Raw genomic sequence first — 27,917 nt, forward strand, 5'->3', positions numbered from 1 at the left:
AACCGTGACGGGGACAATGATGAAATAGATGGATCGATGATGATTAAGAAAAAAAAAATGCCCAAGAAGTAAAGAAAAAAGAGACCACATCCAAAGAAAAGAAAAGAAAAAAAAAACCGCGCGATAACACATCAAATCGCAAGCTGCTGCAACAGCAAATACGAAATATTATCACAAAGATCATTCACCTTCTCAACCGTAGCAGGAAACGACATCTTCTCCGCCACACCCATAAGCGGCACCCTCTTCCTCTCCAACAACCTCACCAACTCACACAGCGAAGCCGACTCAACCGGGCGCCCACTAGCACCATCCACCTCCCACGTAATTGTCCCTTTATCCCACACGACCCCCTGCAGCCCACAGCTTTCGTCGATGTGCCTTAAGGGACGCATGAGGATCGAGGTGAGCCCTAGGTCGAACATCTTCCGTAGCGTTTCGAGGACGGCGGTGTATGTCTCGCTGTGTGCGATCCAGTCGCGCACGTTGGTGTTGCTTAGGAAGGCGTGGATGACTTCGGGGAGGTAGGACGCTGCGAAGAGGTACGTTACTGAGCGGTGCACGCCCCGCGCCGTGCGTCTCTTTGCCTGGGTCCCCTCTGCATCTGCATCTACATCTGTGTCGGCGTCGGCATCGGCGTCAGCGTCGGCGCGGTACCTCTCCTTCATCGGCACCTCAAGCCACATAATCAGAATCCTCAAAGTCCTCACAAACGCATCTTCAAACTTCCTCATACTCTTATCCGCCTTGGACATAACAAGCCTCACATACGCCCTCCTCATCCGTCCCTGCGTACCCCTGCCACACCCCTTCCCCTGGCCCGCGACGCCCGCCTCCACCGCATAAATATGGTCGAAGCTGCTTAAAGCCTCGAAGATGGCGATGGCTTGGATGTCGGGGCAGCACGTGCGCACGGTGCATTGTGCGCCGCCTGTGCAGTCGCGCGGGCACCGGACGATGGTGAAGCACCCGCGGCAGTGGGTTGTGCGGCATGCGCTGCAGGATAGGTGCAGGATTGGGGAGAAGGGGAGGGCGAATGGGTCGTGTTCGAATGATGGCTGGTGGAGATAAGGATAGATTAATAAAAAATTCGAGTTGAGACGTTGAAAAAGAAACAATACAATAAATGAGAGGGGAGGCGAGAAGGTGGGAAGGGGCGAAAGGGGCAAAAGAGAAGAGAAGAGAAGAGAATAATACGTACTTTTGGACGTGGCGACGCGACAAGATTCCCGCATTTCACACAATTGCGCGACGCAGTGAAGAGATCGCTGTCTGACGAGTGTCGCAATGCGCGTCCGCCGCTGCCGCTGCCTCCTTGGCTCTGACCTTGACCTTGACCTTGAGCCTGACTCTGAGCCTGAGCCTGAGCCTGAGCCTGAGCCTGAGCCTGAGCCTGACCGTGACTCTGAGCCTGAGCCTGAGCCTGACTCTGACCATGACCATGCCCATGCCCATGTCCATGACCGCCAGTACTAGTACTCCCGACGCGCGAGTGGGAATGGGAGTGGGACCGCCGTTCCATCGCCTTGGGCGCTGCACTGCTACTAGCACTAACTCCAACACCCACACCCACACCCGCACCCGAACTACTGGCAGATGCGAACGCGCTCGCAGACGCAGACGCAGACGCGTTCTCAAAGATCGGATTCATAATAAGCCCCAAACGCACATCCCTAGCTGACGCCGTCGACTTTTTAGATTCTGAAATTGACATTGACGGGGCTACGAGTCCTGACCCGCCGCCATTTGCATTATTCTGATTCTGATTATGATTATGATTATGATTGCTACCACGCGACGCGGATGTGGATAAGGATAAGGAAGGCGGGTACAGCTCCGCGCGGCGGCGTGACGAGTGGGGCGCGTCGTATGTGTGATTGCGAAGCGCCGCCGCAGCCGACGACGCCGACGATGAAGGAAATGATGAAGGGGAAGAAGAAGGGGATGTGGAAATTGCAACGGGGGGCGGCATCGATGCGGATGCTGATGCAGATACGGATGCGGACGGGGGCGAAGGGTCCCTCTTCGAGAGGGATCGGTGTTCGATGCGATGGTGTTGCTGCTGCTGCTGGTGCGGGTGATGCTGTTGATGATATTGATGGTGGTGGTGGTGGTGGTGTGCTGAAGCAGCCGCTGAAGCAGACGCAGCGGCTGACGCCGTAGAAAGTACAGGCGGAGAAGCTGACATGGACGCGGACATGGGAATGGAATTGGAATTAGTTAACTGAGAAGCGGCACGTGAAATGGACATGGACATGGACGACGATGAAGCTGACGCAGATGCGGATGCTGGTGTTGAAGTTGCAGTTGCAGTTGAAGCTGAAGCTGAAGATGATGCAGAAAACGATGTAGGAGAAGTTGATAATGATATTTGCTGAGACTGAGAGTGAGAATAAGACTGAGAATGCGAATGAGAATGAGAATGAGACTGAGAATGAGAATGGTGCTTTGCAATGGGACTCGATGGTGTTCTGACACCGGAGCTCTCATACTGCTGCTGTTGTTGTTGAAGGCTCTGGAGATGCAGCATAGACGACTGCGACGCAGTCGACCATTTTTTTGTAGTAGATGACGACGATGTAGGAGGAGAGTGCGATAGCAATGGAAGTGAATTAGGATCTTCAAGCAGCGCAGGCTGTATCGCGTCGACGCGCCATGAGCGCGCCAACGAGAATGCAGCGGCTTCGTCGGACGAGGGTGAGTGTCGGACGCTCTTTGTTATCGTGATCGGCAGCGCTACATTGTCGCTAATAGGCCCGGATGAAGGAGATGGAATAGAGGAAGCTGAAGGCTTGAGATCTGCTTGATCTGCAACACCTGCAGTAGTAGCAGTAGCAGTAGCAGTGATGGTACTGCTACCAGCCTCCCCATTCGCATTCGCATTAGCAGCAGCGTCCGTACGGCGCTTCGCCTCCAGCGCCGCAGTCTCCTCCGAAAGCCTAATTGCCTTCGCAACATTAAACGCCTCGAGCGCCTCCCTCTGCGCAAGCACAAACGCACTCTGATCGGCGATCGTCATCGTCTTGAGCACGGCCGTGCTGAAATGCGCCGCGTCCTCGTCTGGGAGGAATTCGCGGAGGGTGAGCCCGCTTGTGGGGTCGATCGTGAGCATTGGAGGTGGGGATGGGAGGGGGGCGGTTGATGTGGATGTGGATGTGGATGCCGACGCCGATGCCCTGGCCATGACGTCTGCGGATGCTGGTGACATTGGATTGGTGTGGGGTGGAGAGGGTGGAGAGGGGACAGGGGAAGGGGAAGGGGGAGACGGGGAGACGGGGAGGGCAAGGGGTTCAGAGATCCTTGGAAAAAAAAGCTGTATATGAAGGACGCAAAAGGTTGTATATGGATTTAGAATCACAGTGATCGATGTATAACAGGAGTCGAAGGGAGATAGGTCAAGCTATTCTCATTCATGCCTGGGTTGATGCTAAACAGCTTGTGTAGTAGTAGTAGTAGTTGTGAAGGGTTGCATCTGAATCGATAACGGGTCGAACGTTGGGTCTTGGGTACGGGGTACGAATCCTACTACGTATCAGCGCATTTTGAATGGGAATCGAGAATCTCTAAGAGTAAGTGGGGAGGGTCAAGAGAAGAAGAATAAGAAAAAAAAAGGTTAAGAGTAAAATAAAAAAGCCCTTTACCCTTCCCTCCACCAATACAATTTATTCCCAGCAGGGTTCTTCTCCTACACGTGTAGGCCGCGTTTTTCCAAAACAGATAACTAACACATCACATCTGCTCCGATGTTTTCCCACTTCAAAACCGAGTCAGTCGGCCAACTATAGCTCCATCGCACCCATCCCGATTCTCTTTCTCTGCGCTGCACTACTTGCAATGTTAGCCTACTAATCCGACATTTGGCGCGGACGAACAGACAGACAGACGGACAGACAGCCTTTAGCCTAGAGCATTAGCCAATAGCTTAGGGCATTTAGACTCGTAAGGTATGTCATAGATGCCTTTAGAATAGCAAAGCTTAGCTTACTAGCTTCAGCCTTCAGCCAGAAATTCAACTGTCACAGTCGTGTAAAACGGAAAACGGAAAATGGAAAATGGAAAAAGACGGAACGACAAACACAGCTCGACTGAAGTCTGGAAGGATCTAATTCTACGTGTACCCAACCAATGAGTGACACTTACACAGTTACATTTACACTACACTTACACTACAGTTGACATTTTTGCACATGCCCGCACGCCGCAGCCAGAGTAAACATAAACACGAGGTTCACCGTCACCCTCCTCCTCCTACTCCTCTTTTGTAAAGTTGTGTTTTGTTTTTCTAATCTTCTGTTGAAACTTGATACTTGATACTTGAGCTTGACAGGTACAGTTACACATAATTGCCATCGAATCAATGCGAGGTAATACTAATACTAACCCGTACACCGCGTGGCCTTCCCGCGATGCGATTTACCTGCCATACTTGAGCTTGATATATTAACATAATCGCAAGCCAGGGCCCAGAAGGCCAAAGTTTCATCTAGTAGTCTAGTCTGAACTCTGAAGCTTGTGCTTACTTATATACAGTCTAAGCAACGCCATGTCAAATTGTACTTTTAACCTCCTGCAGAGTCCACTCTGTCTTAAGAAAAGTGCATCCTTCATCCTTCATCGATCATCCTCCAAGCTTCAGCTTCATCTCTCATCGACATCTCTCATCGAATCCTTCAAGCCAAACTTCTAAATCGTCTGCCAGTACTAAGCACCTGCATCTGAACCTGTATCTGCATCTGCACTATCAATTCATAACCAAGCTATGTCATAAATCTTAACGTTACACTTCACTAGAAACTAGAAACCAGAAACCAGAAACCAAAAAATTATGTACAGCCTATTAACGATCATACTACGAAGTAGGCTCTACCAGCCATCCTAAATCTCCCTTCCTTATTCCTCCTATCTCGACTTGTCATATCGCATCGACCACTCAAAGTGCCAACTAACCAATACACATACCCATCACCCGCACATTCACATTCCCTTTTGCTATCCTCCTCCTCCCCCCCCCCTCTCCTCAACACTCCTCACCTCAACACTCCTCACCTCAAAACTTCCCCCCACCCATCCCCTCCCGTCCCCTAACAATCCCCCCCAAAACCTCCCTATAACTCCCACTCGTCTCCCCCCTCACCCGTCCCTCCAACCCCTTCCTATACCTCCTCGCATAAGCCTCCTTCACCCCCTCCAACCGCCTCCCATCCCAATGCGCTCTCACCAGCCTATATATCAGCTGCGCGTCTCGCGTCCCGAGACCCGCCATGCTTTTTTCGAGGAGTTTCGCGTCGCGCCAGAAACCGTGCCCGTCGCGTTTGGATTTGACGCCGTGCAGGATGTAGAGGAGTGCTTCGCGGATTGTGCTGGAGCTGTGTGGTGGGAGGGGTGGGTGGGTGGGGTGGGAGGGAGGGATAGGGGTAAGAGTGGGTGAGTGGGTTGATGGGATGAAGCAGTGAAGAAGGGACCTACGTTTCTTTTTTAATCACCTTACTCAAACTCTTATATTCCCTATTATAATTATCGATCCTATCACATCATATCCAATAAGCAAAAACCGTGCAAAGAAAAGACAAAGACAAAGAAAACGAAAAAGAAAACGAAAAAAAAATAAAAAGAAAATAGAGACTCACACAGCAGCGATATGCAAATCCGAGCGATTGATGAATATCTCAAACAGCACAACCTGCAAAGTAAAGCAAAGTAACACCGTCAGTGATATCGTTCTTCTATCTTACCATCCCCATCCCCATCCGCGCAGCAACCGGGCAACCGGGCAGCACCAAACGCGCGACGCGCAACGCGCAACAACAAACTCGCAACGCCCGACAAACGTGCAACGCTCAACACAAACGCGGAACTCGCAACAAACCCGCAACCCGCAACCCGCAGGTAAAAAAAAAAACGCGCAACGCCCAACAAAGAACGAAAAACATAACAAAAAACATAACAAAAACGCAACAAAAACACAACCAAACTCACCTCCCACCCCTTCTGCTTCCTCTTAACAGCCTCATGCAGCCGCTTCGCATCCAGCACGACGCTCGGGTCGTCTTTCGTCGGCGGGGTGTACGGGTTGGTGGGTTTTTGAGCTGCGAGTGCCATATTGAACACTGTATGAGAAAAAGAAAGGATGATGATGATGGATCGTCAGTTTTTGAAAAAGAAAAAAAAAAAGAAAAATTTGAAGGAAGGGACAGGCATTTCCACATAATTCTATCCCCTCACTGATCCAAAAAAAAAAAAAAAAAAAACCAGCCAAAACCCAAAACACAAAACCCAAAACCCAAAACACAGAACCCAAACCCCAAAACACAAACCAAAACCCAAAAAAAAAAAAAAAACCTCAAACTCACTCTCCAAAGTAGCCCCCGACAAATCGCCCCTAACCGCATCCCCCAAATCCCTCCCATACCGCACCCGATACGCCGTCTTAAGCCAGCGCACCTCAAACGCCTGACGGCCGAGGATGAGCTCGATGAGGAGCGTTTCGTCGGTGCCGAGGCCTGCGATGGCTTTTTTGGCGAGGTGTACGTCGTAGAAGAGGGGGCCGAGGGCGAGGGCGTGGATTGTTGTGCTGTGGGTGTGGGGTGGGGGAGGGGATGGAGAGGGAATGGATTGGAACAGAAGAGGAGAGGAGAGTGAGCGAGGGAATGGAAAGGGAAAAGAGGGAAGAGAAGAGGGGAACTCACGAGAAATTCCCACTTGTGCAGCGCTGCAGCTTCTCCGCGAGCGTCACGCCCGTTTTGGCGAGGCAGTAGTCGCTCAGCGCGTCCATCTGGAATATGTTCAGGGGTAACACGATATTGAGCACTATCCCCACCCAACACAAAAAAATCAGCAACCCTCATCGCATACAAGCCGCTCAAAACCGCAGCATACACATCAACCACGCAAAAGAAAAAAAGCAACACGCACATCGTTTCTCATCGCCCACACCATCAGGCGAGATAGCGCGCACAATAGAATTATAATCATGCGCCGGGTCCCATCCATGCACCTTCTGCACGCCAAGCGGGACAGGCGGCGCTTCGGGGTTCGGGATCGCAGCGCCCAGATAAACAAGCGGGTCCTGCGGCGCGTGCGCTGTAGGTGGTGGTGGTGGGTAGTACGGCGCGCTGCCGCCAGGGGGGAGATATGGTGCGCCTGTGCCGGCGGTGGGCATGGCGTAGGGCGCTGTGCCTGGGGGTGGAGGGCCGGTGGGTGGTGGGTATTGGCCTGTTGCGGGAGCGGGAGCGGGGGGCGCGCCAGCGCCGGCGCCGGCGGCGGGTGCACCGGGGGCGCCAGGGGCGCCAGGGGTACCAGGGGCACCTCCGGGCGGGGGCGGGTAGGATCCAGCGGGCGGTGGGTACTGGGCCGCGGGCGGAGGGTACTGGCCTGGTGGTGGAGGGTACGGGGCGTATTGGCCGGGAGCTGGGGGAGGGGGGTAATACCCGGGATATTGGGGGTATTGAGGGTAGTAGCCGCCTGGGGGTGGGGGTGGGTAGTACCCGCCTACGGGTGGCGGGCCAGCGGCGTAGGCTCCTGGAGGCGGGTAGACCGAGTATGGTTGTTGTTGCTGTTGTTGTTGACCGGAAGGAGGAGGAGGGGCGCCTGCTGGTGGTGGATACGGAGATTGTGAAGCGGGTGTTGTACTCTGGGTGTCATTGTATTGAGATAAAGATAAAGATAAAGATCGCAAGGAGTGCTGGTGAGTTACTGCGTGTCAGTGTAATCCGGATTGAACACGCACAGATTGACCACCGGGCTTTTCAGAGCGAGAGGGGTAGATTTTAGATTGATATGTACCATCTAATTAGAGATCGACTTACAGGAGGCGGGCCCGGCGGAGGCGCCTGATAAGATTAGCAATCAGCAACGACGGCATATACATTGTATCCACCATCCAACTCACATATCCGCCTGAAGGATTCGGAGGAGCAGAGGACATGGGTCGTAGCAGGCAGAAGGAAATGTAGCGAAATACAAACCTTGTCGATCAATCCATCTGCCCTTTTATACCACTTTCATTCCGAGAGTTTGATCGATTTATGCTGATTAGTAGGGTTCGGTTCGTCGCAGCCCTGTCTTGCCCTGTCCTGTCCTGTCCTGTCCATTCTATGGGTGTCAATGCTGTGTCAAGGTTCGATATTTAATAATAATATGCAATGCCGGTGTCGCATTTTCAAATGTGGGCGCGCATCGCAATTGCGCAGTGTTGCTCGTGCCGTTTGCGCTCAGCGTTGGCGCGGTGCGTTTTTCATAGCGTGGCGCTGTCAGTCGTTGTCATTGATAGATAGCAGTGCGCGCGCCAAGGATAAGGGGCCCTGCCAATCATGCTGACTCATAAGATTTTGATAAAAACAACTCAAGGCGCCAAAACATTCCCCAGCACAGAGATTCGAAAAAGAAAGGCATGAGAAGAACGTCGAATGTAACGAAAGACTTCAATGGTATTCTATGCCACGTAACAGCACGCAAGTACGAGAATTGCAACTGAATGCTCTCCATAGAAAGGGGCTATACCACGTGACTCATGTCTCTGTCTTTGACGCGTTTCGTTTCGAGCAAAACATCCAACTTGAAAGCATACCTTGACTTGACCTTGACATCCTTGACGTTTTCAACATGGAAAAGCATTTGATACTACACAACCTCACAAAAAAAACAGTGTTGAGAAGGCGAATCAAACACACACAGTCAACAGGAGAGCGGAACTTCACGCGATTTGCCCGAAGGCGAAAATTGAATCCGGATCCAAGAGTGGCGGTGGCCTCTTCGACTTCGACATCTTTCCTAGACCTACACTGAGGATACACATTGAATCAACCATCTTCAAGTCCAACAGGCGGACAATTCTAGAAGTCACGAAGAATGCTCATAGGCGTTGCCCAACCCACTCCGGTGCGTTCAGCTCTCGATCTCCCTCTCCCTCTCCCAGTGTATCTTGTTCAGAGTTGGGAAACGTTTTGTGAGATAAGAGGTAATGGATCTGGGCAGAGATGTTATACTTGATTTGAAGATTGTTGAGGATAGTGTGGGATCGTTGGGAAGTTTGCTTTTGGTATCGTATAATGCACTTGAACGAGTTAAGGGAATCTCCTCCATCGGTGAAATCAAGAACGATGCATACAGCTCGCTATCTAACGATTGTAATAAATGCTACCCTCGGCTACCCTCAGATACGCTATCCTACAGCTTTCTGCTGTATATCCTTGAACTCTTCTGCGAAAATTATGTTTATAACAGCAACTTTGGGATCGATAACATTGATGGCGGAATGTTTTGATTTCTTTATCTTACGGGGGGTACATGGCTCGTCCCAGGTACCCCAATATGAGTTCGGCTCTCTGGCAGAATCTTCTACAGGTGGTGGTAGTGGTAGATTGAAGAAGTCCCTGTTATCCCGAATATAGAATATCTTCGCTATCGTGGGCCAATCCAGACTGTATTCCAACGATGGGCCAGATAGCTCGTCTAGCATGAGCGTCTGCTTATTCAAGAGTTCAATGTAAGCGTCTTGAACCCATTTCTCGGAGTTGCACTTGCGGCCAAGGTGTATCCTCTGCAGAACACCCATTCCCTTCATTTTCTGTGATATTGCTTCGATGGCCTCGGCGCGTACCTTGAAAGAGTGACGATACCCACGAATGAATGTTCTGAGAATGTCTTATGCACGATGGGAAAAGTGACTGACCTCCGTAAAATGCCAAAGGGTTGCCAGAGCCAAGGCTCCGATCCACACTTTCAATTCCGTCACAGGTGGCTGCCCTCTACTGTGTTTCAGAGAGTATAAGGATAATTAGTACGGGCTATACCAGAACACAATCATTGTGTCCACATACAGGGGGCAGAGAACTCGGAGAAATGAACGAAAGTCGTCTGCCTCAATGCCCTCCAAGTAAATTGGATATTCGTTACTAGATCCCTCCTGGATCTCAGACACTGGAGCCGGCAATGCAAACATGTCTTTGAAAATTGTTTCCTCCAGATCAAAGGCCTGCTTGGGAACTCGGAAGACTGTATTTTCGACCTTCGATGAATCGAGTTATACAGCGTTGAGAAGGGTGAGAATTCAGATAGGAATCTTACCCTGAAAGAGACAAGATCCAGGTTGTACAAAGAATCGGGGACTGGTGGAGGTCGCTCCTGAATTTCTGCGTTTGTGGGATGCATGAATGAATGGTCTTGAATGTAGTTCAATGCAGAATCGAGTAATGAGGTTTGTGGGCGCTTAAATATTGACACATGACCATTATCGATGCCACGAGGCACCAAATCCAGCATGAGCATGCCTCGTCGACGGTCATTACATTAAGGGCGATACATGAGCTTCGGGCATGCAATATCAAAGCTTTTAAATTATTAGAGTGAAATTCAGTTGTAAAGTCAATTGTATGTCAATTTTAAGTCTCCACTTTATTACTCCGCCTGATTGAAGTGAAAAACTGTATTTACTATCATGGAGGGGCTGGGAAACTCGCATGTAGTTCTTCTACTAACAGCACACCTTCGACAAGCGATCTTGCTTCCATACCCAATGCCACATTTCTCTCGTATATAAAAAAATTTTGAGATTGTCTCCCAATCCAGGGGGTATGCTGGATCTTGAGATAGCTCGTCTAAAGTGAGATCTTCCTTTTCTACGAGTTCGATATAGGCATCTGGGAGCCAACTTTCGATATCGTATTTGCGGGCGAGTTGAATTTTTCGTAAAGCATTCTTCGTGCCTACTAATTCAGTCGTTAGTACAGCTATTGCCTCATCTCGTATCTGTAAGATGGACGTTTGATAGAGAAAGAATCATAGGTAAGTGAATGTTTAAACGAAGGAAGCACAAGAAACATTGAACGCTGACCTCTGTAAACTGCCATTTAGTGGCAAGATCCAAGATACCCTCCCATTTCCCAATGTCGGTCATCGGCGACTGTTTTCTACTGTATCTGTATACAGCGGCACAGCTGATAGTTAATTCCAGCTTATCGGCCTCAGAGATACGAAACATACGTTGGATAGATAAATCGCAAGAAAGAACGGAAGTCATCTGCCTTTATTTGTTCTAAGCAAATAGGGTTGTCGTTGCTCAGGCCCTCTGTACTCTGACTTGGGGGCGGTAAAGTGAACATTTCATCAAAGGGTGTCCCAGGTACTTTTAAACCGTATTTAGGCACCCGAAAGATAGTGTTTTCGACCTATTCTCGCGACATAGCTGGCTTAGACCAAAATTTATGAGGAAGAGTTGTATGTGGTAGTACCTGGAAGGAGACAAGCTCCATATTGAACTCGTCATCAACAACCGGAGGCTCCAAGATTGATTCATTGCCTGGTTCGCTATTGTTTGGGCAAAGGATGGAGGAGTCCATGTTTTGTGAAGGGAGGCAGAGGGACTTGATATAGTGGTGGTTGTGGACCAAGGTGTTAATTCCAACGAGAAGGTGCATCTGGCTCTTTGTTAAGACGAGGAACGGGCGCTTATTGTCGTTATCGATGCCATGAGGTATCTGATTCTATCTGATTCCTGAAGACCGTGTTCCGACATGTCTCATTCATCTTCCAGAAACTTGGTCGATTGGGTTTCCTTTCTATCATTAGCATGGAAGACAAGACTGAAGGTATCGTCGTTTCCATAATACTTGACTCTTAATTAGGTTTATATTCCGTCCTAAAAGCCCTATCCACTCTCCAGATAATACACATGTGGCAAACTTTGGTTTCCCGATTTCTAACCCCTCTATGACAAAAATGAATTTCATAATTTTGAAGCGAGCTTTGGTTGAAATGAGACTTTGACCTGTTAGTTGACCGCCAGTGACTACTACTAAGATTAGTTTGATTACTTGATGATTAGTACTATTGGACGCAGTAATCACATGTGATAGAATGTAACAATGCCGCAATAACGAATAGAGAGTTCAGTCCTTTTCTTATGGTTCTGCCTCTATCCAATTTACTCGAGACTCCAATAATGTTTGAGAACAGGTAATTATAAATGACCGCAACGCGGGGAAGGGCATTATAGCAACGGTGCACGTGGTTGCTTGACAACATGCAACCGTGTTAGGGGAATAAACACCCCCATGGTGGGTTTCGCTCCCCATCTGGTGTTGAACACCGCTGAGCAATTTTCTCTCTTTGTTTCCTGTCCTCGTATGCTCTACCCCTCCTTATCATTCCAGTAAAATCTGCCGAAAATTAGAAGTTGTCATTTCAGGGACTAGAATAATTGTAAGTGTTCCACGTTTACATTGAATTGCATCAGGAGATACCACGAGGGTGGTTTGTATATGAATGTTTGATCACCTGTGTTGATACGCCTTTCGCCCGCTCTCGCTCTTCTCTGTCCGCACGCTACCTTTTTACGACCGTACACGACCCTCCCCACCCTTTACCAGCACCCAGATCATGGTGAAGTTCGGGGACTTCGAGCCTCTATGCAAGGATACGCCAAGTTATCCGTGGTGTAATCTCTTTTACCGACAGGTTCGTTTTCTTGTTTATTCTCGGCCCAGTCTGGGCAACAGTAAACGAAGGATTAATGGTACAATATTTGGGATCTACAACAGCTTCAGCGCGGTGCACCTGATGTTCTGAGAGGGCTATCCATCCCTTCCGAGTCAGCGCCTGTCGGTGTGGATCCAACCTGTGGAATTCCTCGTGTGGGCCATGACAATTCAGTGGGCAACGTCGCCAACATTGCGGCCTGTGGATTGAGCATATTTTTTACTGCTTTCCTCATTTTTGCGTGTAACCGACGGAAAGCGGCTGTCGGTGAGTGTGTTCTCTGTAGTTCATTCGTGAATGATACCCCATGTTCGATTCCGGTCATACTGAATCGTCCTTTCACCACTAGGACGCATCGAACTGCGAACATTCCTTACCCTCTACCTGCTTACCCTACCCCTACAACTCATCACAACTGGCTCCTTCCTCGAACAGGGATCGACACCTCTCGTCGCGTTGACTGCAATTCACGCAGGCGCAGTTGTCGCGCTATTTTGGTCGTTGCTGGCCAACGCCATTGTCGCGACGCAGGTCGTGGAGGATGGTACCCTGGCTAGTTTGGTGGTGAGTCGACCATTCTCTCTGTCCCCGTTACCTCCCCAACTGTTCCTCTATCGTCGTATCTAGCCTTTCTACATTTTCACTGCTATTGCGCTCGGCGTGGGAATCTACATATCGCTCGACATCGCTCTCGGCGTAACGAACGTGATTGGTGGCCTATCCTCGCCGCCCTCAAGACTTGGGAGTATCGCTCTGTTTGTGATCACTAGCATATGGCCAGCAGCGTGAGCAAACTCCATGACTCTAGCCTCCCCAATTTCACGATAATTTGTTCCTTTTCATTCAGATGTGCTGTTCTCTACCTCATCATCATGTCCTACATTGTGCTGCATGTCCTCAACGAAACACGGCCCATGTGGTACTACATTCTGGCCTCGTGCCTTTTCGTGCTCTCGCAGCTAGCCTGGTTCCTCCTCGGGAGAGTGATATGCAAGGTGAGTTCTACGTTCGAGTTGTCTTCCAACGACTTTTCTACGGAACTTTCCATTCAATATGTAAATGCCGTTCGATGTTCGCCGCATTTTCATACATCACCAAAGCATCACTGACATCCGCCGTCATCGTTAATTTCCGAATCCCTTCTAACGTCCGCTAGCACACCTTTTTCTCCACTACTTTTCTTATCATAGTGCATTCTTTTCGCATCTAACGCATATACTTCTCTCTAGGGCTCAAATTCAAAGATAGACGGCTCATTCGTAGCCACAATACTGGAGTCCGCCGCCGTTGGCGTGTTATACCTCGCTTGGAAGAGCATTACAGAAGGTATGTTCACTAGTTTAGTTTTGCATCCATTTGTCCCTTTTTCGATCGTAAATTGGCTCTTGCACGTTCCGCTATGTGGTGATCGATCGATCGCTATTGGTTGATTCAACCTCGATCGTTCCTCAAACCCGAGGCTCCGTCTCTTTGACCAGTTGAGGTCGTAAATTTCCTTTTTTCAATGGCTTAACCAGGACGTCATCGCTTCTTCGTGTCCTTTTTATCATGACATTCTATCATTGATACTAACTTTTTTTCCTTCTTCGATTAGAATCGTGGGATGACGAATACTACCCATCATACCCATCATGAACAGAATACCCCATCTTGATTCTTTGGCGTTCAGCGTCAAATCCAAGAGTAACGACCATAATCAGCCGCTATCAAAATATCAGCAACCGAATAAAATCTCAAAATCCAGAAACCCATATACTTACACTTATACATTCAACCCATGCGACATCCTGCCCTTTGCTGTTGACCGCTGTAATGCCCCTCCATTTCGCTGTCATTCTGCGACCGGTCCGCCGTCTTCGACCACTTGTTCTTGTCATGCTTTCTTGATCTCGCTTTGTTCGCTGTACCTGTACACAATCACTCCTGCTACTTTAGCCAGGTCCAATGCAACTGGTCACCATCCTACCTGTGGAACCCACCAGTCAATTAACGAGATCATGCTGGTGTCGATGAGCCGTCTATTTCTTGCATACCCGCCTGTCCATTGGGATATTATATGTTTTTTGCATTCCAATGGTACCTCTGATGTTGAATTTATTTATTATATACACTGTGCCACACTTCGCCTTCGTTGTCTTTGATTTTTCTTTGTAATTCTCACCGCACTGTTGTTACCCCCCGCCCCTTGCGTATATTCTTAGTTATTTCTTTGTATATTTGCTCGTAGACTTGCCGCTTCTGGGCCTGTTGCATGCATGCACATGCGTCGCGCAATTCAGATAGCGTTGCGCCCGTGTGTGGCGTAACCCACGCACCGGCCATGGGATTCAATTACCGGTGGATAACGTTCTTGCGTTTGTACACGGAGCGGCGTTCTTGCTTTCTTATTTCTGTACGTTGTGTTCTCACTCTTTTTTTGTGGCTTCGCTGCCAGCTGACGGGTCCTTGGCCTTCACGAATCACCAAGCACAGCCGCTGATTTATCTTTCTTTGTTTTAATTTGCTTTTTTATCTACTTTGTACTGGTAATGACGGCCAATGGGCACAGCAGGTATTATTGTTGTATATTGGGAGTTGTCTACTGTACTGTCGTAGTCAAATACTACAAGTATACTTGGATTCTCCCATCACAGTGGTACCCGGTTAGGCGTTTGCTTGAAGAATGGACGAGTTGGTATGTATTGTGTCACTGGTCAAAAATTGGGCGCAAAACGGGCGCTCAGGTACCAATACTCTGATGTGGTCTTCTTCGTTATGGATAAAAACTTTCATGTCTGACCGTTCACTGAGGGAGTAACTGCAATCACGTCTAAATGAGAATAAGCGACAGTTGATGGCTTGTTTCTGAGTCTCAACTAATGATAATCTTATGTTTAAAAGTCTATATATTGACATCTGACAATGCAAGGGAGTATCTCGAGGTGTTTCATGAAGGTGGCACTCCTTGATATTATTCCATGAAATAACCAGTGTGAATCGAAATTAAAACTGAGCTTTGTGGAGATTGAAATTTACGACTCGGATCACTTCGATCACTTCTTCACTGCCACTGGGCGCTCAAATCTATGTCATGGGGGTGCTGATAAAGCAATCTGAGCGGACCTTTACCGATTTTTGTCAAGTGTGGCGCATTATTGACATAACAGGAACATAAAAATGCATTGACTACTGTTCCATTCTTGCTTTCCGACCATCAACAACTTTTGCGCGTTGGCGCCCGTCTCGCTTTGCTTTCCCCTCAGACTTTACATTCTTTGATTGCCTGATCCTTGATATCTGAGGCGTCTTCGCTTGGAATCTGACAACTCAAGCACGAGGCTCTACCAACTGTAATGACCGTCGTCCTAAACAGCATCTTGTTTAAATGCCGACAACAGTAGCGGCCGTGCAGCTGCACATGGCTCATTTTGCTATACATACTACGAGTAGGGCAATCTATATACTCCACCAGGAAGGTGCTCTTAATTTACGGCATGTCTAAGCCGATAGCAAGCAAAAAGGCCTGGTTCCACATTCCAGTTACTCCTCCCAAGGATACGGCGATGACACGTGACAAACCAATTCAATCAGTAGCGTTTACCCAGTTCCGAATCACAATGTGGCGGCGGCCCACAATTCTCGATAGAGATAGCGGATGTCATAATACATGCGGGGTTCTTCTCATAAAAGAGCCTTCTTATTTTACAGATCAAGTCTTCTCTCTTGGGCTGCCACAGTGATTATCGCTTCCCAACTCGGGCTCCAGTCATCTCACCGTCTCGACAACGCTCCAACTTGAAGCATCTGAACGCGGTTCCGAGATTTCAGGAGCACCAGCTTCAACAATGCCAGCGTATATTCCACAATCATTTGAGCAATATGAAAAGATTGTGAGATATGACGGCTTTTTTGACATTTCTTAATAATTTGTTTACTCCGACCACCAGCTCAGATCCAGGCCTCTCATCGTCGTGTGCTTTTATGTAACATGGTCCGAGCCGTGCACAAGGTTTCTGCCAGTATACGAGGCCTGCTCCAACAACATGGAGTACTCTATGTTCGATTTCTACAAAGTGGACTGCGACTATGAACCCATGATCAAAAATTATCCTGAAGGCCGTTCACACGAGAACTCCATTGCCACAGTGAGCTTTTGGTCTCGTTGGTCACTGGAATACAAATAAATATTTTCCTTTGTCTTTACAGATTCCAGTATGCTACGTATTTAAGAACGGAGTAAAGGTTGACCAAGAAATTGGAACGCATGGTTTACCTGTAGGCCGCTCTTCAGTCATCCGTTTCGGTTACCTTGCTAAGTAATTTTTGTCTTTTATAGAGCTTACTAACAAGAAACATTCCGAGGGCTGCCCCAGCACATCGCCAACCAGAACATATATTTTATCATGCAAGCATGCCTCGTTAGTGCAACCCACCAGCCAACGACGGCTCGACTTCACTGTAACGTATCCATGACGGAGACTTGATACCCATATATGCCCAAACATTTACCCGAATCCAAGGCTATGAACAATGTAACCAAATACGAATGGACCCACAATACTTTTCTCCTTTGGATCAACCAATAGAAATCAACCGTCTGACCTCCGAGGTCGGCGTCAATGTAAGGCTATCAAGCACGCTCAACATATGTTGTTATCCACGAACTATAGGGTACTAATGTCGCATAAAGCTCGGTAGTTCCCACCTAAGAGTTGCACATGTGTGCGATTTTCAACTGTATGTGTTCTACACCCCCATCGCCCATGTGATGATGGAGCAGTGTTCTGCCACCTCGTCTATGACCGCAGTATCCCTGAACTATTTTTAGATCAGCGGTGATATTTTTAGAATGACTTCAGTGCTTTCATTGGGCTCATCACATGGCGCACATTCGACTAATAAAATGTTGCTAAAGCTATTAAAACGGGAGGGCGCTGAGATTTTTTCAGTTACACTATGAATGTACCTTCTTTCATCTTTCAATCCTTTGATTATCAGTCTTAGAGTGATCGGAGTATCAACCTTTTTGCTGTCTTGCCGCCCCGCTGCAAAAATATCGTTGGTTCAAAAACAAAGATAAAGCTCACGTACGCCCATCCGATTATAATTGAATTCTCAGACAATCGCCACACTGTATTCATCGGACCATAGTAGATTCGCATGGTATATGATGCTCGCATTCCTAATTTTGGAAAAATTCTCTAGTCATTTGCTTCTGAGGCTTCAAGCTGCTGATATTTTGTTGCCAGCTGTAGGGAACGTTTGACAATTGTTGTTATCATTACAATACTAGCCGATATCCAGCGCGACATGAGTACCTATAAAGTTGGGGAATAATTGACAGGATGTTATTCCAGAGGGAATTTTTACGCCCATCAACTCTTTCCTCGGGATAGCACGTATACATAAGGTACCCAGGATGCTGACTGCACACTTCGTTACCTCTGCGCTTCTTGGATCCTTGGCATATGTCGCGGCAGCGCCGGCCCTGGTCGAGCTATCTGCACGACAGAGTATCACTGCTCTCACGACTGCCCAAATAACCGCGTTCAGGCCCTTTACCCACTTTGCGAGCACGGCATACTGCAACCCAAGCACGACAATTAACTGGTCCTGCGGAGGTGTGTTTATCTCTTCCAAGGAAAGCGATCCCAAGTTTCTAAATTGGGATTATCATTATTCCAGCAAACTGTGCTGCAAATCCCGATTTCATACCTACCGCATCCGGAGGCGACGGGTCATCAGTTCAGTTCTGTACGTAGATTGAATTAGTCTTCGATGAAAACGAAGTTGAAGGGATATACAGGGTATGTTGGATTCTCCCCATCACAGGCTTCTGTGATAGTTGGACACCAAGGGACAGACACATCCAGCATGTGAGTCAGCACAACAGGGTCCTCGACTGCGTTTGAAGCACTCATCTCTTGCTAATTTATCTTTCGCTGCCTTCTTCATACAGTACCGCCGATGCTACAGACGCTAATGCATTTTTGGAGTCGCTTGACTCTACTCTGTTCCCAGGAATCAGTTCGTCTATCGAGGCTCATAGCGGGTTTGCAAACGAGCAAGCAAAGTTCGTTTGACATTTCTTGAGTTAAACCACCATGTTCCTTATCTCGTCATTTCCAGGACTGCGAACACGATTTTGGCAGCCGTTAAGTCAACTATCTCCGCTCACAAAGCGACCAAAGTTACAATTGTTGGGCATTCACTTGGTTAGCATAATATCTACTTCTTCAAAACTAATTGGACTTACAACAGGTGCTCCTTGATTTGCTACTATAGGCGCAGCCATCGCACTTTTGGACGGTGTTTTCCTGCCTTTGCACATCAGCGGCGTGTCATTCCAAATGATTGGATACGGTATGCCTCGAGTGCGTAGATCTTCGCGCATCTTTCTCTACCTTGAGCATTTTCTTATGAACCGTTTCCTGTAACTTCTTCCTAACTGACCCGGATTTTCCCTGTTCGTGTTAGGTCGGAAACCAAGCCTTTGCGGACTACGTCGACGCCCACCTTGCGGTAACTCACATCAACAACAAGTAAGTGACATGCGCTATTTCATCACGTCTGGAAATGGAACGGACACTCACGGATAATTCACATTATCGTGGTTAGAGAGGACATCGTGCCCATCGTACCAGGTATAGCCTATTTCTAGACATCCCCAATGATTGACTATTCATAGACTGGACTAATTTTGTTCTTGATAGGGCGATTTTTGGGCTACCACCACCCATCTGGTGAAGTTCATATTATGGATAACAATCAATGGGTAAACTGTCCTGGTACGTCGAGCGTTCACTTCTTCTGATTCGAAGGAAGACCCTTGGCAATGGGAAACCTTCTTCCGAGTCCGAGGAGGCGCGGTTTTCATGAAAGTGTCTTCCACTTCTTAATCTGACGCCGTATGTTTGATTGTAATTATAGGTCAAGACAACACAAGCGACGAGTGCAGCACTGGTGATGTCCCAAACATCTTTGACGGGGACACCAGCGATCACGATGGTCCATACGACACAGTCACGATGGGATGCTGAGCCATTTCATGTCGCACCTCCAAGAGAGGAAGCCAAGATCGATATATAGGGTGCCATCGTATCCCGTACAGCGGTACGGATCGTGGTGAGGACGTCTGGAATAAAAGAAGAAGAATTCGTGTCATGCTATAGCCCAAGTTGTAACAGAATTAAAAATGAAAAAACAAGCAATTACCATCTTGTCGGAAACGCGTCATCTGCTTCAGGCGTCAAAGTAACGGAGGGCCAAGGTTTGAATGAGGGAATCAACCATATGCGTGTGTGAACAGAGAAGATACGATGTGGGACCCGGCGGATCGTTTGCAAGAAACAGGCCCGTGATCATTTCATGATGAGGTCAAATAGCAATTCGTCACTATAATTCGTAAGTTAGAATATACTTTGGCTGCATCCTAGCCAGGTGATACATATATTACCTGATGTGTAATTCGAACAGGATAAGCTGGCCTAGACTGTGCGACAATCCAGAGGAATCAGAGAAGCTTTCGGGGTGTGAATTTCTGTCTGGGGATGTGGGGTGCATCATGTACATGAATCGATGGATTGGCAGGCCTGAGATAGGGTACAATCTATAGATGGATGAGAGGAATATGGTGCATGAGCTTGTTTGAAGTGAGGACCTAAGGTTGTAAGACATTCAGCGCTATTCACGTTCAACGATGTAGTGGAATAAATAGAGCTTTTTCCCTAGCGCTGGCAAAACATTAAACCCATTAAAGCATTACAAATATGCCAATGGGTTAACTGGGTTTGTGTGATTTGGGAATTGGATACGAAGAAACCATGACAAGTATGAATTTCAGGGCTGAGGGGCGTAAAAAATAACATGATGTGCTATACCCAACCTATCTTGAACAATTTGTAAGCACCCTCATCGGCCCTGCCGATACCGCCCTGTCTACCTACCACCTCTCGATGATAAATAGCCAAGCTTAAGCCTTCCGAGTCCCTCAGTTCTTGCGTGGCATCGGGATAGAGGCGCTCGACAGTCGCATCCATGCCTTCATGTCTTCCTGTTGTACGGACAGGAATGATAAGCCAAAAGATACCACCAGTGCACTCTCCAGATGGATCAGGGCGCATAAGGAGCTGTTCAACGCATTTTTTGATCCACAAGGCATGACACGGATGATATATGACATCCGCAGCCAAGATAATATCGAAAGCTTTGTCGAAGGGCGCTTCATAGTTCGGCTTTTCCCAATCTAGAGCTTCAACAATGATAGGGGATGGCGAAGATGACGAGACCGGGAAATTGGTGTCGATATTCTTGGATAAGTTCTGCAGGACGTCTGGATGGTAATCAGTTGCGATGATATCGACAGCTGGAGAAGGTCCAAGAATTTTAGAAGCAACGATACTGAGCATGCCTGTTCCTGCCCCTAGTTCGAGGATACGAAGTGACTCGTCGCCTGTTGGAGGTACTATTGAAAAGAGTGCCGGTTCTAAGCAGATTCGGTCCGCTAAAATGATCGAACTACCCCAACTTTGTAACCCCACGGAAGTATGATCCTCTTTAGATAACGGGGCGTCGTTCAACTCCACCTGTACTTGTTTCGATATCGGTCGTGTCCCGGTAATATCATTAGATGCCACCGAAAATGTGAACACGCGCGTCAGCGCGACATTATCGTCATCTTCGCACCCAATAAACGAGGATAGAATGGCAGTCGCATCGTTTAGTACCACAGTTCTTTCCTCAGTCTCCAAATCAGACGCAGAAGCAGATATCCAGCTATCTGAGCGCGTAACAAATCCTGTCACCCATTTAATGGCGTACGCACGTTCAATTGGATCAGCGCGCAGGATGTCAAGCTCGTCATTGTCGGTGTCGGTGTCTTCGTCAGTGTTGAAATTTTCTGCGGTACTTTCATCAAGGATCTCGTCATCCTCCTCCTCAGCGGATGCATAACCGGAATCAGGAACAGAGGTGTCGTGAATCGAGTGTTCGATTTTTCGTCGTGGAATAGGCAATTCCGAACTCGAAATTCCGGTTTCTGACATAACGTTTGGAAAGTACAGTAAGCGCAGGTTTTGTAAGGCCGAAGAAACCCGCTCCGTTGAGTGCGCGTCTAGTCGTCCAAGAGGAGGCAGCGATAGTGACGGTGCTGCGGGGGCAATTGTTGGGTGCATTTTTGGCAGTCGGCGGTTCGTTAAAAATAATTATTCCAGAAGATGGTGTAAGATATGTTTGAGTTCCTGTTATACGTTCTATGAATTGGACCTTTACGCAGGTTATGGCCGTGAGTTTCGAGAAATGGGTATGTTCTATCAGATGTATCGCGGGAGGCCAGAAATCCTTCTATGTTTCTAGTTGTCTATGGGCGGAAGATATGGCAAGGGTCTTTCGGTACCCAAGCCTTAATACACAAGAACAGGCATCGTGAAAGTAGTGGACAAGGAGAGATATCTGAGAGATAAAAGGAACAGTAACAGCAGCGCAGATAAGCAAAAAAAAAAATCAAGGGACACACGTGCATCACATCCTCTCCCCGCGTCCGACGATAGGCGGAAGGGATTAGTAAATATGTCTAAATATTCCGGACATGTCAACTTGGCATCCGATGGCTTTGCGGTAACATCGCGCAAAGAGCTCATGAAAGTTTCGAAAAAGTCGTAAAATTCAAGCGTAAATTTGAAGCATTGTGATAGTTCGGGACAAGGATGGCTAGATTATGACTCTGGGAAACTATTGGACTAGTCAGCTTAATGACGTTGGTCAACAATTGTCAATACGGTGCCGTAAGGCCAATGCCCTTGAAGGCTTGAAGCACAACCACGACCTTTCTAACAGTGTAACATTGAAAAGCTATGCCCTCTCGTCGTTCACGTTCGCGCTCACGCTCCAGGAACCGCTCAGAGTCTCCGGAGAGAAGAGTAGAACTACCAAATGGCGCCTCTCCGATCAGCGAGTCAGACTACTTCCAAAAGAACGACGAATTCAGGCTTTGGCTGAAAGAGGAGAAGGACAAGGTAAGACACATGATTGAGCATTCCCTCTACAGCACATATTCTAACTCATTCTGTAAAGTATTTCGATGGTTTGTCCGGTGAAAGGGCCAGGAGGTGGGCAATCCATACGCCTTAAACGTTTGAATCTAATTGTAAAACAGTTATTTTCGTAAATTCGTCAAGGTACAGCATTGAGCTACATATGACGCAAATTCTATAAAGCTTATCGTTCGCCCCACACATAATTTAGGCTTGGAACAGAGGGAAACTACACCGTAATTACATTCAATGGATGACAACAGATCCACAGTTATTGACGTCTTGTGCAGGTTCCTACTACGATGGAATAGCCCCAGGATCCATCCCAGCGACGTCCAATACGTCATACAAATGGTCCTTTGCGTCGAAAAGCCGGGCAGATGATGAAGCTCTTCGTGCAGCGCGTGCTGAAGTGGGAGCGGCGACGTACGGGAGGGAATCAAGCTCAAAGTATGACGGAGCCGGTGCAGACAGAGGGAATGGTAGCGGCCTTGGCTCACGTCCGAGTGGCTCTGGTTCAAGCCGAGTTCTAGGACCAGCAATGCCGTCAGCCTCAGATCTCACGCTCGCAGAAGAATTAACAAAGGAGCAGCGCGATGAAGAAAGGGCTTATAAACGCAAGCGAGAGAAACTTGAGGCTAAAGAGAGGATGGAAGAAATGGTCGGTCCGAAGCCTGTTGGTAGGGAAGGAATGCTGGAAAAAAAGAAAATGCGACGTGAAGGGGACCGCGCTTTCCGGGAGAGAGGGGATGAAGGGCTTGAACTGGATGAATCTACCTTGATGGGAGGCGGAGACAGTTTCAGGGAACAGTGAGTCCATGTGCCTTTTGCATGCATTTGCAATATTGCGATTTTCCTACTGTTCCTTGTTATCTGACATACCTTGTTCTAGACTCGCAAGAAGAGATATGGCCAAGAAACGCTACGAAAAGAAAAATGAGGAGAAAATCAACACAATGCGTGAGAAGTCAGCAGCCTTTAAGGAAAAAGAAAAGGTGGGCCTTGATCTCCAAAATTCCGATCCTCTCGTCAATTCCTAATGCTACATTTTGTTCGCACAGGCGACAATGGACATGTTCCAACAACTAGCGAAACAAAGATTCGGGTGACCCACTACCAAGGCACTGATTTTGACTCTTTAACAAATCCAGTATTCTGTATTTACGGCCAACGGGCACCCACTCTTTCGGGCACCCGATCATTCATGCGCTTAGGGCTTAAACGTTGGAATCGGCCACGGTTGTTACATAAATTTGGAATTTGACCGTTCTATTATCGCCTTGATTATAGAGGGTGTTTACGCTATGGTACAATAAATAGTACAACGTCCATGCATGCATTTCGAAAAGGGAAAAATACATAATGCCGCACAGAGAAGATGGAAGGCCGATTACAGTGGAATTGGAAGGTGAGAAGTAAAAGGGGAAGGTGAAAGCCATGAAAAAAACGGACGTTTGAACGACAGCGCGGACATTATGGGTTTTGCTCGTTTTACGAATCCAGTGCAAGGGGCTCCAAGAAATTAATAGTTTGACGTGGGGGTAATAGGCTCCAAAGGCACAAATTTAACTGGTCGTGCCTATGTGTCGGAAAACATAGCAGATAGTGGTCAGGATCCAATGTGATGGGCAGATTATTGACATTGAGATGATCACCTTTCAAGCGCTGTACATAAATCCGCGGCTGCCAATAAGGCACCTCAAGATCTGGACGAGCTCTTGCGCGAGAACCTGGGCATAGACCACTTGAAGTTGGTCTGCGGGGGTGGTCCCCATGCTCGGTCTTCTGGGTCGAGCATATCATCCTAGAATCCAATTCAATCAGCACCGCAGCACCGAGTGTATTTCCACCCATCCATCCCAGTGCCCGTAGACCCAGAATGGTAGGTGGAGTCCAGGATGAGATGCTTACCTCAGTCACTGGCCCAATTTTAGATGAGGCGATTTTCGTGGGGTATGATGGGATGCCGACATTTAGCTATCATGGCAAAGTGAACGAGCGTCAGTTGTTGCTCAGCGGCCGCCAGCCCCACACTTCAAAGAGCAAGGGGACATGACATCGTTAAAAAGAGCAACGTACCAATGTGCTGGAGTCGGAGCTGAAGCTCATTCTGCCATCGTATATTGATGAAGTGTGTTTCGCGGAACGCGACTGGGAATTCAAAAGGAAAATCAAAATCGCGTGAGATTGATATATCGTATACGGAGAAATAGAACACCGGCGTACAGAAGGGTGGAGAGCTTTGACTTTGGTTGACGAGAACATCTAAGTGGATAGTCAGCGAATATTTGGGTGGGCCATGTAGAGCACACTCACTGTGTTGGGTGTTGTGCGAGGGGGGAGTGGGTTGTGTTGAGTTGGATTGCTTGGCTGTTGCGGAGTGTGGAGTTTTATACAAGAGACTTGCTATGTCGTAACAGTAGGGACGATGTTTTCTTCACAGACGCGCAGCTCCGGGTATATATACGAAAAAGCCGCCCCATTCCTGACCTGACAATACTCTCTCCAATTACGATGGCAAGAATAAGAAAAAGCGCGTGCCAAGCGGACCGGATGTGAATGCTGCCAGCAAGGTCCATTTCGGAAAGGATCTAAAAGTGAATTGTAATGCCGAATGGATTTGAGCGACAGTAGCAATCAAGGACGGAATTAGCGGTTCGGGCAAGGACTATTATGCACCATTTACCGTAAGATCCAGGTAAGCCAGGGCAAGAGCATATCTATCTCGAATCACCTGAAAGATCTGTAACGAAGTTATGTCTTCCTCATCCCATGTGGCTAGCAAGGGTCAGCGGTTTCCTAGAGTTCCTGAAGCCATCCTACCTCCGTGGGCTTAGGTTGCTTCCTGCTTTCCTTGACAGTGAGACCGCAAAATCAGTGCCAGAAATAAAACTCAACTCTGCACTGCACCTTTGAAGAACCCGCCACCACCACCCACGATTGATGAGTGCCCAAGTAAGAACAGTCGGCATCCCCATCCCGCACTTCGCGGGAACATTGTCGGAACTACCTAGTTCCAGATAAATGAAGAACATGACGACAGGTATTCTCGAACAGGGAAATTGACGTATCACTCACGCCGTATGGGGCGCCGTAGAGCAATGATTAGTGAACAAGCACCTGATCACCTAAGAATTTCTACTTCCAAGAGAAAATGAGTGTCGACGATAGGGTATTTTGAGAGCTTGGCCATTTCAGTACTCACGGCGCGTGCTTGGTATTCGGCGCTGCCTAAAAATGGGAACAAAGTGGCTATATTTAGGATCGCATCAATGCAACACATGAAAAAAGCGAGAAAGATGCTTCAGTCAAGTAACAGCCTTGACCCGCGATTCAACCGTAATTCTTGCATGTCCCCGAGACGCACACGTTACAAACTCTCGATGGACGACTGGAAGATTGGAAGGGTAAACTCAAATGTTCAGATCGGAGAAGCTATCGAAATACAAGGACATCTACACGGTTATGTGTCAGCTTCGAGAAGAATACACACGGAAGCGAAAGAAACAGAGTATGAAATTACATACCTATGGAAAAACGACAAGGAGGGAAAACAAGCATGACCAACACAAAGTATGTGGCGCTATCATGTACTATCCATCAGTTCATCTGTAGCTCCCCCAACTTCCTCAAACACGAGTGACCCCTGCTGTTCCTTTAGCCACTGCACACTCCGTTTTTCATCCATGAAATACGTGTATGCCCGACGAAGATCCTCTACATCCACTTGCTCCGCTTTTCTTTTCCGGGCAACGACACGTCCACAAGCGATGAGATTCAGAGCATAACGAAGAGTTGTTGACATGGCCATGGATGTTAACACGTTTGCTGCGTCCGGTGTGAGTTGGACATCTTCCTCTTGGCATCTACGGTGTTAACATAATTAAGCATTCAAATTGCGCAGTATAGTCAAAAGATAAGACAAGAAAAAACTCTCGTACCTGATCTGAATGATTTGCTGTATATCTTCCTCGCTATAGGGCTTGGTGCTCACGATGAGTACACGGTCTAGAAGATCCATAGGCAAACCGTGGGGACTGCGGAATTTGGTGCCTCGAATACGCGCCATCCCACGATTCGAGGCCATAATTACCAGTGGGGCCAATTCGCCTTCGAGTGCCCTGTTAAGGAACGAGAAACACTCGATATCCAGCATATGTACCTCGTCAATGAACAGCACCTAGACCGTGGAATAGAGTCAGATCAATCCGCAGGCAAATAAGCCTGGCAGTCACTAAAATAGGATAAGAAACGAACCCCTGGTACGATCTCTGCTTTTCCTTCCTCTCTCCACTCCGCAACCTTGGCATTGATCTGATTCCGCAGTTCAGGCTTAATTTCACCAGTGTCGCCTGCAAAAAGCGCGAGAAAACCTTGAGTCCGGCTGTTTATAACGTCAATTTCGTGTAGCGAGACTGTGTGAACCACCGTCCGGCGTTTTTGGATCTCTCCCTCTGGGCATTGCACGAATTTTGTCTGGACAAACTGCTGTCAAAAAGGGGCCTAGAAATAGATAAACGCTCGTACATCTGCACCCATAGCGTCGTAATCCCTCGACTGCGCAAACGAACGGCCGAGTTTTGTGACTTTTCCAGACGTCTTGTCGATGGCAATAACATCGCCTGCCAGAACCTTCTCTTTGGTAAGTGCCTCGATCATTTTCATCCCGAGATCGTAGACAGTTTCCATATCTGTGGTTTTAATAGTCAATTTGCCGGTCTTCGTCGCCTATAATGTTTTAAGCATCCAAAGTAATGTCACTTGGAACCGGCGGAACGTACTCCAGTCAAGCTTCGGTCGATCTGAATCTCAACAACCTGCCCTTCAATCAACTCTGTTTCTTCCTTGATTCTTACTCCAATACTCCGACGGAATGCCTGAGTGAGTGCTTCGGTTTTTGACATCGAGAGCGAGAAGACTTCGCTCGCGGCGATCATGGTGAAAGGGACATCGGCTCCGAGAGATTGAGCCATTCCTGAAAGAGATTAAATTATGTCTAAGAAGATATGTCGCCATGGAGAATGGAAAAGTGTCGGAACACGAGACACACCTAATGCAATTGCGGTCTTTCCTGTTGAGGGTGGTCCAGCGAAAAGCATAGCGCGGCCCGCTATTTTGCCTTCCTGCACCATTTTCAGGATCATGCCTGCTGCTTTCCGTGCTTTTCCTTGCCCAACAAGACCTTGAGAGTTTTCACGAGGCTCTAGCCTGTCATCGAGGCCCAGACCGCGAATATGTGAGTGGGCGCCTGGTTAGACATTATGAGTCCAAAATCCGTGAATGAACACGATTTTATTGCACCTATGCGCTCCATTTTGGTAATATCCCGCAGCTCGGAGGTTCCTGTTGTTATTTGCATTGCCTAAGACCATGGTTACTGAGAGAGACGCGAATGGGAAACAGAATGACATACCATGATTGGTGGTTAGGTTC

General features: G+C 48.0%; 10 protein-coding genes across 10 annotated transcripts; 4 read left to right on the forward strand and 6 right to left on the reverse strand.

The window, feature by feature from the left end:
* Positions 1-131: 131 nt before the first annotated feature.
* JR316_0000213 (uncharacterized protein) lies at positions 132-3,208 on the reverse strand (the record flags this gene model as incomplete). The annotated part of the gene is made up of 2 exons (XM_047886028.1): positions 132-1,058; positions 1,202-3,208. The coding sequence occupies 2 exons, from the start codon at positions 3,206-3,208 to the stop codon at positions 132-134; spliced, it is 2,934 nt and encodes a 977-aa protein (XP_047753774.1).
* A 1,839-nt stretch (positions 3,209-5,047) lies between these two features.
* JR316_0000214 (Annexin C1) lies at positions 5,048-7,924 on the reverse strand (the record flags this gene model as incomplete). Its single annotated transcript, XM_047886029.1, has 8 exons — positions 5,048-5,462; positions 5,628-5,680; positions 5,977-6,107; positions 6,351-6,571; positions 6,687-6,807; positions 6,913-7,630; positions 7,806-7,829; positions 7,889-7,924. The coding sequence occupies 8 exons, from the start codon at positions 7,922-7,924 to the stop codon at positions 5,048-5,050; spliced, it is 1,719 nt and encodes a 572-aa protein (XP_047753775.1).
* A 1,236-nt stretch (positions 7,925-9,160) lies between these two features.
* On the reverse strand, positions 9,161-10,266 carry JR316_0000215 (uncharacterized protein; the record flags this gene model as incomplete). Its single annotated transcript, XM_047886030.1, has 4 exons — positions 9,161-9,598; positions 9,671-9,746; positions 9,819-10,006; positions 10,066-10,266. The coding sequence occupies 4 exons, from the start codon at positions 10,264-10,266 to the stop codon at positions 9,161-9,163; spliced, it is 903 nt and encodes a 300-aa protein (XP_047753776.1).
* A 113-nt stretch (positions 10,267-10,379) lies between these two features.
* JR316_0000216 (uncharacterized protein) lies at positions 10,380-10,894 on the reverse strand (the record flags this gene model as incomplete). Its single annotated transcript, XM_047886031.1, has 3 exons — positions 10,380-10,404; positions 10,484-10,746; positions 10,832-10,894. 3 exons carry the CDS (start codon positions 10,892-10,894, stop codon positions 10,380-10,382), a joined length of 351 nt encoding a protein of 116 aa, XP_047753777.1.
* Positions 10,895-12,375: 1,481 nt separating this feature from the next.
* JR316_0000217 (Chitin synthase export chaperone) lies at positions 12,376-14,109 on the forward strand (the record flags this gene model as incomplete). Its single annotated transcript, XM_047886032.1, has 7 exons — positions 12,376-12,453; positions 12,537-12,741; positions 12,824-13,038; positions 13,102-13,259; positions 13,322-13,469; positions 13,704-13,800; positions 14,069-14,109. 7 exons carry the CDS (start codon positions 12,376-12,378, stop codon positions 14,107-14,109), a joined length of 942 nt encoding a protein of 313 aa, XP_047753778.1.
* A 2,387-nt stretch (positions 14,110-16,496) lies between these two features.
* On the forward strand, positions 16,497-16,773 carry JR316_0000218 (uncharacterized protein; the record flags this gene model as incomplete). The annotated part of the gene is made up of 2 exons (XM_047886033.1): positions 16,497-16,598; positions 16,660-16,773. The coding sequence occupies 2 exons, from the start codon at positions 16,497-16,499 to the stop codon at positions 16,771-16,773; spliced, it is 216 nt and encodes a 71-aa protein (XP_047753779.1).
* Positions 16,774-17,872: 1,099 nt separating this feature from the next.
* On the forward strand, positions 17,873-19,493 carry JR316_0000219 (Lipase; the record flags this gene model as incomplete). Its single annotated transcript, XM_047886034.1, has 10 exons — positions 17,873-18,074; positions 18,139-18,207; positions 18,260-18,329; positions 18,413-18,526; positions 18,583-18,668; positions 18,739-18,827; positions 18,931-18,995; positions 19,072-19,097; positions 19,167-19,241; positions 19,384-19,493. 10 exons carry the CDS (start codon positions 17,873-17,875, stop codon positions 19,491-19,493), a joined length of 906 nt encoding a protein of 301 aa, XP_047753780.1.
* Positions 19,494-20,327: 834 nt separating this feature from the next.
* Positions 20,328-21,626, reverse strand: JR316_0000220 (Protein-lysine N-methyltransferase EFM2; the record flags this gene model as incomplete). The annotated part of the gene is made up of 1 exon (XM_047886035.1): positions 20,328-21,626. One exon carries the CDS (start codon positions 21,624-21,626, stop codon positions 20,328-20,330), a length of 1,299 nt encoding a protein of 432 aa, XP_047753781.1.
* Positions 21,627-22,168: 542 nt separating this feature from the next.
* On the forward strand, positions 22,169-23,593 carry JR316_0000221 (uncharacterized protein; the record flags this gene model as incomplete). Its single annotated transcript, XM_047886036.1, has 4 exons — positions 22,169-22,466; positions 22,775-23,294; positions 23,377-23,479; positions 23,546-23,593. 4 exons carry the CDS (start codon positions 22,169-22,171, stop codon positions 23,591-23,593), a joined length of 969 nt encoding a protein of 322 aa, XP_047753782.1.
* A 2,477-nt stretch (positions 23,594-26,070) lies between these two features.
* On the reverse strand, positions 26,071-27,798 carry JR316_0000222 (RuvB-like protein 2; the record flags this gene model as incomplete). The annotated part of the gene is made up of 7 exons (XM_047886037.1): positions 26,071-26,350; positions 26,426-26,664; positions 26,742-26,960; positions 27,012-27,212; positions 27,266-27,459; positions 27,535-27,732; positions 27,786-27,798. The coding sequence occupies 7 exons, from the start codon at positions 27,796-27,798 to the stop codon at positions 26,071-26,073; spliced, it is 1,344 nt and encodes a 447-aa protein (XP_047753783.1).
* Between the last annotated feature and the right edge of the window lie 119 nt (positions 27,799-27,917).

Source organism: Psilocybe cubensis, chromosome 1, assembly GCF_017499595.1.
Source record: "Psilocybe cubensis strain MGC-MH-2018 chromosome 1, whole genome shotgun sequence".
Taxonomy (NCBI): Eukaryota; Fungi; Basidiomycota; class Agaricomycetes; order Agaricales; family Agrocybaceae; genus Psilocybe; species Psilocybe cubensis.